Source organism: Pseudopipra pipra, chromosome 4 (assembly GCF_036250125.1).
Source record: "Pseudopipra pipra isolate bDixPip1 chromosome 4, bDixPip1.hap1, whole genome shotgun sequence".
NCBI lineage: Eukaryota > Metazoa > Chordata > Aves > Passeriformes > Pipridae > Pseudopipra > Pseudopipra pipra.
The window spans coordinates 73204480-73217998 of record NC_087552.1 but is presented as its reverse complement, the minus strand read 5'-3'; the positions used below and the strand labels follow the sequence as shown (position 1 = coordinate 73217998).

The following is a 13519-nucleotide window of genomic DNA, read 5'->3' as shown; positions in this document are numbered from 1 at the left end:
CTGTGGCTTGAATGGTGAAGAAGTGGTAACTGCTCGGGGATGGCTTGAAATCAAAGACTGAGTGTGGGTGTTGCTTTCAAAAAGAGAAGAAATGATGCTATTTCGAGAGCTGTGCTGCTATTTCAGGGCAGTTTGGTTGGTCTGGGTTCTGAGAAGTGGTGAGAAAAAATAATTGCTTTTGGGCTAGTGTGTCTCATATGGTGTGTCCTGAAATGATCCTCATGTACACATTGAGCTGGAACCAATACTGAGCCTCTCTGCATTGTAGATTTATCCAGTCTCCTCCTAGTACGGAGGATGGGAGGAGAAGAAAAGACTCCTATTGGAACTTTGCTCCCAAGCTTGCTGCAACGAATTTAAAACCCCAAGCCACAGTGAATTCCCAAGTGTAATTTGGACACCAGTGTTTATTTGACTGAGACACGATTGTGTACTGAGTTGTGCAAACACGGGCATGTTTCCTATTTAATTAAGGCTGGTTTTATCAATTAATTTTCCCAAACAATTAGAGAGAGAAGGAGGGTGGAGAAGATAAGATCACACGGTTGTGCAGGCAGGATGGGATACAGCTCCTTTTGGCAGCTGGAATATGAGTTCTGCAGGAAACTTGTTTGCAGCATTGTTCTATCCTTTATGTCAGTGTTTTTTTAGTTTATAACCTCTTTTTTTCCCCCTGTAGTTTACTGTCTCTCTCTCCTTCCCTTTACAGTCCTGAAACACCAAGCTTTGCTTTCACCAGGAGCTCAGCAGTGGCAGATACTTCCCGATGCTCAGTGTGATTGAGGAGCTGGAAATAGGGGAAGATTCCCACTAGGAGGTCAACCAGAGCCTAGGAAGCTTGCAAAGACATGGGGAAAGGGAGGCCAGTTTGGGACTGGTTGTTGCTTGTCCTGGTTAGTTCAACAACTCTGGTCCTGAACTGTTAACCCTTTGTCCTGAGCTTGCTGTGCTGGTTTAGGTTCTGGCCAGCTGACAGTGTGGATAGGGTCTCTGGTGGTCAATAGGATTTGGAAACCAGTGGCATTAGAGCTTTTGGCTAGATCACTGTTTCTATCCCCAGGGTTAAGATGAGGATATCCCATTCACTGCAGCAGGTTGAACACCACTCTGATGTCCCTGTTCTCTCCAGCTTCTCCTGATGCAGAAAAGGAGTGTTCTGGCAGTGAAAACTGTCTCTGTGATGCAATAGAGGGATGTTGTGGGATGCCTTCTGGGTAGGTGGGACCTTTTACCTATCTGCAGGCTTCCAAAATCAAGGGGGTACTGATGCTTCAGCTACAGCACATGCTTGTTCAGTCTGCAGGGGATTTGCAGAACAGTGGAATTCCTGGATTTTCTCCTCTGTTGTCCAAGGAACATGCCCAAGCTGTGCTTTTTGTTGCTGCTGTGATAAGCTGCGTCCTGTGTAATAAATACTGTAGCCTCTGCCACACAAACACAGTGCTACAGTGTTCTGATCTTGCTGGCTGTGTAGGCAGGAGAAGCTCCATAGCCCAGACTTCATTCTCAGCCCATTTCTCTGGGAGTCACTTGAGGATGATGACCTCCTCCAACAGGAGTGTCTGATGGTAGAGAAAATCTTCCAGTCCTTAATTTTATCCCCTCACTGTAAATCAAGATGCTGAGCCACTGGCCAAGGGGTGTTCCAGAGGCTGCCAGAGGGACCTTTGCAGAGTAGTTCCAGATGGCCTGCTCCCATCCTATCCCCTTGGAGCTGGCAGGGCCTGCCATGTTCTCACCGTACCCTTCAGCCAGAGGAACACAATTATTTTAATTTCTTTTCTTTTCTTTTCCCTCAGATGAGGAGGATTTGGAAAAACGCATAATGGTGCATTTTATCAGCGAGTTTTAAATGGTGTGATTCATCCCCCGTGTTCTTGGCGTGACATTCCTTGGTTTATTTTTTGGATATCCGTGCAGTTCTGTCAGTGCCAAGCACTGTATGGAGGTGCCCCGTGGCAGACAACCTGCTCTGCCCATATGTTCACTTTAAAGAAAACAACATCCAGCTCATAATAGGAAGTCTTTATACTGCATGCCAAGACGCTTGGGGCTTGTTAAATATATTCTACTTGTCAACAACTACCCAATTTAAGAAGTAGCCTTGGTGTGAATCAGCTTTGAACAAGTTCATTTGACTCGAGGGATATTTGCAGGCATTAAAACAAGTTGGATCACAGTGGTAAAAATGTGCAGTGGTTTCCTGATCAAAAGCACCAGCCAGCGACCCATTTTTTTTCTGTTTAAATCTCCTCCAAACATTCAAAAGTACTGAGATTTTCACAGTTAGCAAATTTTTGGTGATTCTGGAGGATGGGGGAGGCTTAATAGGACAAGTGTTTCAGGGGTCCACTGGATGTGGGTGTGGGTGCTGGTGGCTCATTCCAGTGCTTCCCATCCCTCCTTGTCTTGAAGACCGACTTGTCCCAGGTGCTGTTCCATCCGCATTTCCCTCTCTCCATGGACTGATTAGTCAAATCACTCAGGGATTTGGACACACTGTATGTCTTTTCTTGCAACACAGCTTCTGATAAGCTGCTCAGAAAATTGAGTGGCAAAGGAGGTGCCTGGTGCCTCTGAGATAGCAGGAGGTCTTATCCTGGAACCTGTTCCACCATCTTTGCTGATTCAGACTTAATTATAAAATGTCAAATTTCATGGCTAAGGGTCTTTTCCAACCTGAATGGTTCTATGAGTTCTGTGATTTGTTCTCTGTCTCCCCCCTGCATTTTTCCTGCACGATGATGGTGTGGAAAGAGGCAAAGGGGACGCCTGTCTTGGGTCATACTTGTGAAAAAATACCGTTTGTCAGAACTATTTGTTTTTGTTGTTGTTGAAGAACTTGAACATTTCTGTTTCCTTTTCCAGCAGTGTAAGACCACGCAGTGGTGCCGTGGTGGGAGGCTGCCTAAGATCTGATGGCCTCAACTTTAATATCCAGCAGCTTTGGGTTGCTTCTCATTAATAACTAGTGGAGTAGTTTACAGAGTCCATTATTTGTTTTGTGTGTATTGAAGAAGCACAGCTTCTTCCCAGCTTGGGAAGAGGAGACAATTTAGTGTGGCCATTTCTCTGTCTCTCCTGAGATGAGGGGAGGTTATATTTTGGGAGGTGAGTGGGTAAATGAAGTTGAAGCTTTCGGGTAAATGAACAAAAACCCAGCTAAGGTCAACTTCTAAGGCTGAAGACCTGAGTCTGGACTGTATTTTTTAGTGCTGTGTTTCCCTCTGTCTCTTTTGCGATGGGTCCTGAGGAAGAAGAGCTCAGAGTCAGCCTGAAGTTCTCTCCTGCCTTGAAAAAAGCAGGATGCTGAGGAGGTTTTGGGCATGAGGCTGCAGGTTTGGTGTATGGGAAGAACAGGAAACATTTTGGCACGCTGCTGTCCAGGAGTACACGTGGGGTGTTATTAAAGCCTTTCCTTCCTTGATGTCTGATCCAGCCCTGCACTCCCTTGTGTGTCAGTCATTGGGCTGGGTCAGTAATTTGTAACTGGGGCTGGTAGATGCTGATGGAAGATCAGCATTTTTGGTGCCTCGAGCCACACTTGATGGCTTGGGCTTTTACCTGGGTTTATTTTAGTGGATTGTAGCTTTTGTCTTCAGTTCCAACTTCAGTTTCTCTCTCATAGCCACCCCAGTAAATTCCAGAAGCTCTCTGGATATCAAATCACTTCATTTCAGCTCCTGCCTATGGAAATATAAGGGATTAATGAGTTGCTCACTGTCAGCAGGAGTGCTAGCTTGTTTGTACCACCATGGTGAGAAAGATGAGCATGGTCATCTCTCTTTCCCCAGGGCTGGTGGGGACAGGGGAGGCACACAGGACAAATGGATTGTGGTGATGGTGTGGGGTGCAGTGGAGGGGGTGCTGCAGAGGTGATGGAGGTGCTCCACTCAAGACCTGCTTGGGACCAGGGAGAGTTGCCCAGTCAGGCTCACGTGTCCCCCCTGCAGCACCTGCAAGGCTCCTCACTCTGGTCAGGCATGACGAGGTGATGAGGAGCATGGGGATGGAGTCACAGTGATGGGAAAAGCAGGGATTTTGCATCTGTCTTCCTTGTTTCAAGTACTGGAAAACACTGTGTTCAGGGAGGCCGTGCCGGTGATGGTCCTGGTTTGAGTAGGGTCTTTCAAGGGCTGCTTCTGACCAACACTTGAGTTTCTGTGAGCTGTCAGAACAGGTCTCCTCTGCCCACCCCTGGCAGCTGCCTGCAGAAGGGGTCTGGGGGCTGAGTGACTGTTCCAGCTGCTCCATCCACCTGGCAAACCTGTTCAGACTAAAATACTGACTCGGGTAAAGCCTGAGCTCGAGGGTGCCCATGAAGTGCCACTCTCCAGGTGGTTTCAGCCCAGCAGTTGGAGGTGAGCTGCTGGCATGTGCAGGAGTAACATGGGATAACCGTGATCTCAGTGGTACTTGTGCCTGAGTGACACAGGTTTATGAGCTTGGGAAGGGCTCTGGTATGTATGTAGGAGGCTGAGGACTGTTATCCTGCTCCTGCAGCTCTCCAGGTAGTTGAGTAAACGAGGTGTGTCGGCTTCCGATGCCGTAAAGCTCCTGTTGCGCTGCAATTGCAGCCTGGGCTGGTGTTTGCACAACCACTGTACAAAGGCAGTTTGTAACAGCAGGCTGGGCTCACCTGGGGGTCTGACTGACGTGGGGGACTTGAGTTCAGTTTATAACACTCCTGCCTCGTCCTGAAAGGGTGTAAATGGTGATTCTGGAAAGGTTTGTGAGTTTGACGTGGATGAAAAAAGGAGGGAGAAAGGAAAAAGAGACGTACCTTCCAGTTTGACATGTTTACAGCCTGGAGAGCTTGGAAAGAGCATCTTGAAGTAACAGGCAGTAAGGATTAATGTGCTTGTGTCTGAGGAGGCTGATGAAAGGGGGAAAGAGGGAGAAGTTACAAAATGCCTGTTTGTTGTGCCAGGAGCTGTGGAGAACCACAGGAAACAGCGCTGGGAGGCACTGACAGGCAGTGCTGGGGCCAGCCCAGAAATCCCTTCCACTTCATTTTTGTATCTATTCAGAGATATGATCTGTTCTGCCCTGACCTGTGCTCAGGGGACAGCCTGAGTCTGAAGCCTGGAAAGGTGTTAAGAGAGATAAAATTGCTCCAACTAGAATAATCTTTCCAAGCACTTCTCCCTCAGCTTAGGGAAAAAAGGTGCATTAGAGATGATAATTGAAAATTCTGTTACTGCAGTTGCTTAGGCAAAGGTTACTCATTACAACTGTGCACTTGCTCAGTACAAGTAGTGCTGGGCTGTGTAATGAGTTAATGGCCTAAAAACTGCAGTGTCTCTGCATCTGCTGAATAAGTCACCTTTCTGTTTCTGTTGTGGAGCTTTTGCAAATGGGTTTAGCTAACAGAGCTTTCAGATAACCACTTTTCCTTATGCAGCTGATGAAATAATAGAGATTATTGCACCTATTGGAAAAAGGCTTTTGAAACTCTGTATGAAAAAGTTTGCTGGTATTATTATTATTTTTTTTATTGCTTTCTGAGGCCCAGGAGATGGGCCTCCAGATGCTCTGGACTGGATGGTGATCACAAATTTCCATTCCTCAGGCATCTCTGGAAACCATCTGCATGTGTGTTCCATCTCTACAACACCCTGCTAATAATGCAAGGGCTCACAGACACAGTTCTGCATCGTGGTAGATCCCTGAGGTGCAAAGACCAGAAAATTTTGTCTTACAACTCTGCCCTGGCCACATCCATGGAATGGGCAGGAGCGTTCCCAGAACCACAGCCCTGTCTTCTGGTGGAACTGGAGTGTAAGTGTCTGTGATAGATTGAATCCTGATTTGGAAGCTTCAAGCAATATCCTCTTGTCTTTAGTGAAAAGGATTTCAGCAGCTGATTAGCGTCACTGTTAAAAATGAGATACTTTATTCTTGTTGTGATTTTTTTTTTTTCTAGCTTCTGCTCTCGGTTGCTCAGTCTCACTTTGTCTCTGCTTAGATTGAATGAAGCCTTTTGGTGTCAAGTATTCTGTGTTTGTAAACACTTTGAGGCTGTGATGACAAACCTGCATTACAAACACATGTGTGTGCAGTGCCCCGTCATGTGCTGATAGAATCTTGAATAGCTGCACTTAAAATAATGAGAAAATAGTGGTGTGTTTATTTCTCGTGCTTCCATTTAGTCTTTCAGCTGAGTCTTGCTGGTATTATCCGAGTTCCTTTCAAACACATGGAATATTGTTGCTTAGTTTTTCTGATTAAGGATGATGCTTAATTCCCATAGTTTCAAAACCTGGAGGGAATAAAGTGATTCTGCTGCATTTTTATGCTGGGGCTGCTCAGTCTGTGCAGTCAGCAGGGAATTTGTTTGTGTTGATGCTGCATTTCTCACCCTCCAGACTGGCTGTTACACTTGTTAATGTGAAGACTGTTGATATAACACCATATAAGAGCACTCAGGAAGGTTGGAGGTCTGTTTTAAATGGTCTGTAGGCTCCCTTTCAGCTTGTCCATCCTGAGATGGGAATGTCAGCAGCAGGATGGATTGCTCCTCTTCTCCATGACCTGAAAGGCTGAGGGCAGCAGATGCAAGTTGGACACCCAAAATAATGGGGTTTGTAGAATGCCAGGAGCTCACAGCTATGGCTCATGGGTATAAGAAGGTATATGAAGTCTGAAGAAAGGTCACTTTTTAAAGATTAACCAATCCTGATGGAAAAAAAACCCCAGCAAACAAACCCCAAAATCCCAACCAACCCCCAGCCAAGCCTTCAAGCACACAAGCCTTGTTTTCAGCCTTGCCCAAATCTTTGTATCATCACAGCTACAACAGTACTACCACGGGAGCCTTTGGGTGAGCTAAGAATAGCAGATTTCCTTGAGAAATGCTTTTGTTTATTTGGGTTTTGTATTTTTAAGTAGTTGGAGCCTTGGTGACCTTTTTCTGAAGGGTCCTAGAAGAATAGCCTGCTCAGAGAGCATTGTTGTAATAAGGAGGGCAGTTGTGAACTGCCTTAATTCTCTGGCTTCTTCCTTGTGACCTGCGAGGTTTTACTGGCAAAATGAGGGGAAAAAAACCTCATGAAGTTGTCACACCTCTGAACTTTTCATAGCTGAGATCAACAGAGATTAAAGGATGGGGAGCTCAGAGGATTGAAGGGTAAAAATGCCAGGAATGGAAACCCATGATTCTGGGTTGGTAGAATGATGCCCAGCTTAGAAAACATATTTTTGCAAAGATTTGTCTGCTGGGAAACAGCAGTTATGCTCAGGATTTATTTTCTTTTTCAGGGAGGGGTTGGTTTCAGGGATTTTTTTTTAAAGGGTTTTATTTTTTGAATGAAGGAAATAGAAGGGGATCAGTGAAGGGGTAGTGGCACGTAGGGAGGCAGGGGCAGGATGGTGATAGTGAGGAAAGGGAACAGGTCTGGGAGTAGAAGTGATTTAAATATCCTGAGTGAAACACACGTGAGATAAGAGGATCAAAACTGTATATTTAAGACAAAAGAAAGATGTGTATTTGGATATTTTATTGTGACCTGTTGGCTGTCGGGCAGGAAGGCTGTAAGCAAGACAAAGCAGGGGAATTTGACTTCCAGTGACACTGTGCTTTAGTGCTACCCTTGCTCTTAGATGGACACAAAGTAAAATTACAGCCTGAGAGAGACTCACAGTACAACAGCCAACACACTTCCTACCCTGTGATTAAAAGAGAAAAAAAAAAAGAGAATGAAACAACTGTTTTTGGCAACTAAGAAAAAGTAAAAAGCCAAACTGTCTTTGTGTCAGGGGACCTGGTGATATTCACTGGCTCGAGCCCTGACTGGTGGCTTGGCAAGTGCTGAAGGGAGAGCACTGAACACAGTGAACTGTGTTTTATGTGCTTGTCTTAACTTGGGAGCCGAGAAAAGTGTACAACTGATACTGAAATAAAGTGCAGTGGGGATTCATGTATTTATATCACCTGTTCATTTCACAATGGAACGTGGATCCTGGTTGGAAAGCCTAGGCTTTTGGTAAATTTTAATTGCCTTCTCCTGCTGATCATACAGTAAAGGTTGTTTGCTGAGTAGGGGTGGTTTCCAAATCAGGGTTCTGTACACACAAAATACCCTGTTATTTTCTCATCTGTCTAGACAGGTCACCTAATCCAGTATTAAAATGCTGAAACGGGAGGGAAAACATTTTCTGGAAGCTTTCATGTGAAGAATTCACAGGAGCTCACCAAAGCCAGGATTAGGAAAGCTGTGCTTGAAGAACTGACCTGACCTGTTTCAGTTTCTATAGGATGTAGATGGCAGAAAAGATGTTTCCTTCTTGTGGCAGTTAAAATACGTGGATCAAAGTGTTATCTGGAAATTGAGGAGTGTTGTAGAATGTCTGTGGGAGTGAGTTCTCCCCCTCTGTTCTGCCCCGGTGAGACACCCCCCTGCAGAGCTTCCTCCAGCCCTGGGAACAACAGCACAAGGACGTGGAGCTGCTGGAGAGAGTCCAGAGGAGGCCCTGGAGGTGCTGCCAGGGCTGGAGCCCCTCTACTCTGGAGCCAGTCTGGGAGAGCTGGGGGGGTTCCCCTGGAGAAGTCTCCAGGAGAGAGAGACCCTCCAGCACTTATAGAAAAGAGAGAGAGCGACTTTTTAAAAAGGCAGACAATGATAGGACAAGGAGGGAACAGTTTTAAACTAAAGAAGGAGGGGTTTAGATTGAATGTTGGGATGAAGGTCTTACCTGTGAGGGTGGGGAGGCCCTGCCACAGGTTGCCCAGAGAAGCTGTGGCTGCCCCTGGATCCCTGGAACTGTCCAAGGCCAGGTTGGATCAAAGGAGCAACCTGGGCTAGTGGAAAGTGTCCCTGCCCATGGCAGTGGGGTGGAACGAGATGAGCTCTAAGGTCCCATCCAGTCAGGATTCTATGACTCTCCATTCCGTTGGGCAGTGGCAGTTGGGACCTGCTGCAGTGGCAGTTGGAAGTGGTGCAGTGCCAGTTGGAACAAGCTCTGATGGCAGAACCAGAGTTTGCACACAGATCCCTCGTACAGGTGAGTCCAGCTAAGGGTGGATTGAGCTGAAGCTGTTCCAGTTTAAAGATTTTCAAAACAGTTCTCAGAGCCCCATTGGGGCCACCCTCCTTTTCATACCACTGCTTAAAACTGCAGTCTGGTGTCAGCTCTCCTCAGAGAGTGGATGTTGCTTGGTCAACATACATAAATGCTCTAAGATCCTGGAGAAAAAGGAACTCTCCAAATGAAACTATTGTTACCTTGAACTTTGTTAGTAGATGTGATCAGAAACTTCAATAGTGTCTTCAGTGCAAAGGTTCGACCCTTCTGGTGATGGAAGAGAGGAATAGTCAACACTTTGACACTGGCCAAGCGTTGGGTGAATTGAGGAGGAACTCAGAAGGGGTATCCAGCAACTTGGCAACAGGAAGAGGCAGAACACTGTCTCCTTGCATAGCTTGTATTCAGTAAGTGTTTGGGGAGGGAGGATGGTAAAGCTAGGAATTATGTGTGTGTTTTATCCAAATCATTGGGCACCAGCAGATTCCAAGGGCGATGAATCGTGGGCTATGTGTTTATCCTTTGCAAGCTGAGAGTGATGCCAGTGTGGGCCTGGTGGAGTTTGGGTCTCTGTACCCTGTTCCTTCACACTCCAGAGGGCAGGTGTGAACTGCCCAGAACCAGATGTCTACACACTGACATTTGTGTGTAAAGACATCCTGCATTGGTGATCCCTGATTAGGGACCCTTAGCCATGGACTCAGGCTGCTGAGTCCCACCTACTAAAATAAGGTAATGGGACCTGAGAACTAAGGATGGACACTGGTATAAAGATGACTTCTGGGAGTTTACAAAGGAAGATTGGGTCCTGCTCAGAGGAGCCATTGGATATATTAGGTAGGTGGAGGTAGAGTTGAACTGGTCAGGACTGGTGTGGGTTTGAACCTCTCTTCATCAAAGCCCAAGGTTGATCCTGATGTGGCAGGACAGTGTTGGCTCCAGAGGCTGCATCACGTGGCTGTGAATTTCTGAACTGGCCCTTGTTGGCTTTCATCAGTTGAAACATTTTCCCGTCTGTCCCATTTCTGTAATGATTGGTTTGATATCCAGTCTCCGTGCTCGGAGCTAAACCCTCCCTACCTAGTGCCCTGGTTAGAGGATCTGAAGCTTATGCTTTGTGGTTGCCACAGTGGCACAGTGGAGCTTCATCACTGGGTCGTGGAGCTCGTCGGCACTGGGTACATCGTTCTTTTGTCTTTATTTTTCAAAGCCTTTACCACAAAATTGCCACTTTCAGAGGTTATATAAAAACATGGGAGTTTGAAAGTCCTTTGGAAATAGTCTACATTGTACAAGAGGGTGGAGATTTCTGCAGTTTCCAGTACTGGTCCTCCAGGCTAAAAAGTTGTTGCATCCCAGTTTGACCTCAGTTATCCTTTCCGTGCATCCCATTTTGAAAGGCTGGGTCCAGTTCACAACTTTCTTTTCTCTTCTGCCCGGCTTCTTTATTTCCAGTTCTCTTTTTGCCTTCCCTGGGAGTTTTTGACCGCGGAGGATAAGCGTTTGTAAGCACTTGTTTGCTTTCTTCCCGTAGGTTCCTTAGAAAGAGAGCTTGGACGGCATGCAAAGTTGTGAAATATCTGCAGACAGCACGGATGATCCTCTTAGTAGTGGCCTACGGAGAAAGCGACAGCCTCGAATAGTCGTTATCGGTGCTGGGCTCGCGGGCCTGTCGGCAGCCAAGGCGCTCCTGGAAAGCGGCTTCACGGATGTAACTGTCCTTGAGGCGACCGACCGCATCGGGGGCCGCGTGCAGAGTGTGAAACTCGGTAAGAGGGGCCTCTCCCTGCTCTCCCGGCGAGGCTTTGTGTTGTCGTTGGGTTAATCCGACCTCGGGAACGGGATATGTGCACGTGCAGCGTTGGGTTGGGGCGTGGTGTTGTCGGGAATGTAAATCCCCGGGCTCCTTTCGGGGTGATCCCGTGCTGTCTCGTGCATCAGTCCCGACGCAGCGCTGCTCCAAACCCCGTGTTTCCGTGACATAAAGATCTGGGTGATTGTTTTCACTCTCGCAGGAACAGCTCTGTGATTAAGGAGCTGTACTGAGACAGTTTCCACCCAGGTTTTCCAGCCTGACTCTTGCCCAGGAGCAGCCAGTAAATCTCCAGGCTGGCAAATGTTTCTCAGGGCTTACAGCGCTTGCAAAGGGGAAGCTCTGAGCTGTTCTGCCTCACAAACAGCCCCATTCATTTCCCTTGAAGTAATTTACTGTGTAGGGCACTACCCACTGGGAATCAGGCTGCTGGAAAAACCTCTTCAATGTATCCTTTCATCCTGATTTGCAGCTTTCCCACCTCTGCAGGTTCCTTTCTTGGTGTGTAATAGAGGTGCAGGCGCTGGATATTTGAATCCCGTGTCAATTGGAAGGGCTCGTAAAATCTCTAAATGCAAAACTCGTGGAACAAACGTTGTCCTTTGCAGCACAGGAGTCAGTGAAACTATCTAGGAGGACGTTGCTTGTCCCTCCTCTGCAGGAGGGGAGAATCTCTTCACTTTTACTGCATTTTCCTCCTGATTTCAACAAACTAGTTCTGTTTCTATCCCACTGTCTGGATTTATTACCTTTGGCCTCTTCCTGCCCTGTTTTCTTTTTATTTCTTAGGTGATTACATCACTTACTGTGTTTTACTCAATAAACTCACCACAGTAAACAAACAGCAGCGTCCCATGAACTTGCAGAAGGGAAATGAATGGAAAGGCAGTTGGACAAATCTAATCTCCAGGGTCTGAATAGGGCACTTCACATTCTGCTGAGACTTGGCATAGAGCTGAGGATGGGAAGTGTGTCCTTTACTCACAATCCGCTGTATTAAAAATATCCTGGATCGTGCCTGTGAGAGGAGGGAAGTGCCAAAGAGCTGAAATCTTCAGGGAGCAATAGATCATTCTGCCAGTGCACCTGTGAAATAGTTTTGGTGTATTAGTTTTGAGATTGATTCTCTCACCTTTGGCCACCTTCACCAATAACTCACATCTTTACCTTTGCTGGGAATCCACCTCCTGTTCATTAACACTTCTTAATTAATGCTAGACAAGAGCAGACATTACAATCTGGGGGAGGTCTCACAGTTTGCAGATAAAACTGTTATTTGCAAGGCAGAGACTGGAATCCAAAGTCTTGATCTTTTAACACCTTTCCTAAAACTGCAAATGGTCTTTTCTTACCTTGTGCAAACTCTCAAGGCTGCCCTGTGTGGGTGTGGGCTGCAGTTCTCTCCCAAGGTGGATCCATGTTTTGACCCCCCTGTGCTCTTGGCAGATTCATGTACCTTTTAGCAAACGATTTTGGAGCCCTGTTGGGGGGTGAAGCAGCACATATTCAGGGCCTGCTTATTGCCTGGTACTAGGGCATGGTCCTGGGCTGTGTTTTCTTCTTCTGTGCTTCCTGGAGCAGCAAGACTGCACCAAGGACATGCAAGACCTGCTCATTTCTCAGAACTGGCTAAAGCTGCATAAACAACTGTTAAAGAAGTGGTTCTTCTGGGCCTTCAACATATGACCAGTTTGATCTGGCCTTTAAATGTTAAATGGCATTTAAATGTTAAACTTCTCTGGCCCCACCCCTGTCTGCACACTTGATTTAAAGATCTGATTTAAATCTTTATCAGAGCTACTAATTAGGAAGAAATTTTTCCCTGTGAGGATGGGGAGGCCCTGGCACAGGTTGCCCAGAGAAGCTGTGGCTGCCCCTGGATCCCTGGAAGTGTCCAAGGCCAGGTTGGATGGGGCTTGGAGCAACCTGGTCTAGTGGAAGGTGTCCATGCCCATGGCAGAGGGGTGGAATTGGATGGTCTTTTAAGGTCCCTTCCAACCCAAACCATTCTGTGATATGGTGGCACCTTCTCAGGGTTATATCCTAATCCTTCCACTCCCACTGAGCCACACTGTGTCTTGTAGGGGATAGTATTTTCCCTCAAGTGCATGGAGTATGTTGCTGTTCAGCACAGGGGAATAACCTGAATTTGCAGAGATTTGGTTCATCTTTTCTAGCACAGGTGAGGCAGAGGGTTTGTGTATTTGTGGACTGTGTGTGTCTTGCATGTGATCTGTACCATCTGTATCCACTGCAGATATTTCACAACAGGATATCCAAGAAATAGTCAGGGCTGTGAAGGGAAATGTGGAAGTTGCTGTACATATTCAGGAGGCTTCGTGCACAATCTCTGTATTCCTTTGGTTATTTTTGTTGTGTTGGGTGATTCATTCAAAGTAGATTAATACTGAACCTAAAATCCTTTAAGGCCCTGAAAGTAAATTGGCTGTCTCTATTTAAAAGGATCTTATTTAATTTTACACTTTTAAATAATTCATCGTGTAACTCAACACCCAGTGACAACTGACTTATCTGCTTGGTAATGATGTGTTTGAGTATTGCAAGGCAAGAATTACTGCTTTTAATTTGCAGGTATTTGTTTCTATTGCACACAGCTACTGCAAACAGGAGAACTTGGGACACATCATCGTTCCCCAGCACTAAGACAGCAGGACCTACTGG

At 46.4% G+C, this 13519-nt stretch overlaps 1 protein-coding gene across 1 annotated transcript in view; it reads left to right on the top strand.

Annotated features, from left to right (window-relative positions):
• SMOX (spermine oxidase) overlaps positions 1 to 13519 on the top strand; it is a 51286-nt gene that overhangs the window by 16321 nt on the left and 21446 nt on the right. The window contains exon 2 of the mRNA XM_064653552.1: positions 10559 to 10793. Coding sequence (XP_064509622.1) covers positions 10586 to 10793 — 208 coding nt within the window. The 5' untranslated portion in view covers positions 10559 to 10585. The remainder of the gene's footprint in view (positions 1 to 10558; positions 10794 to 13519) is intronic.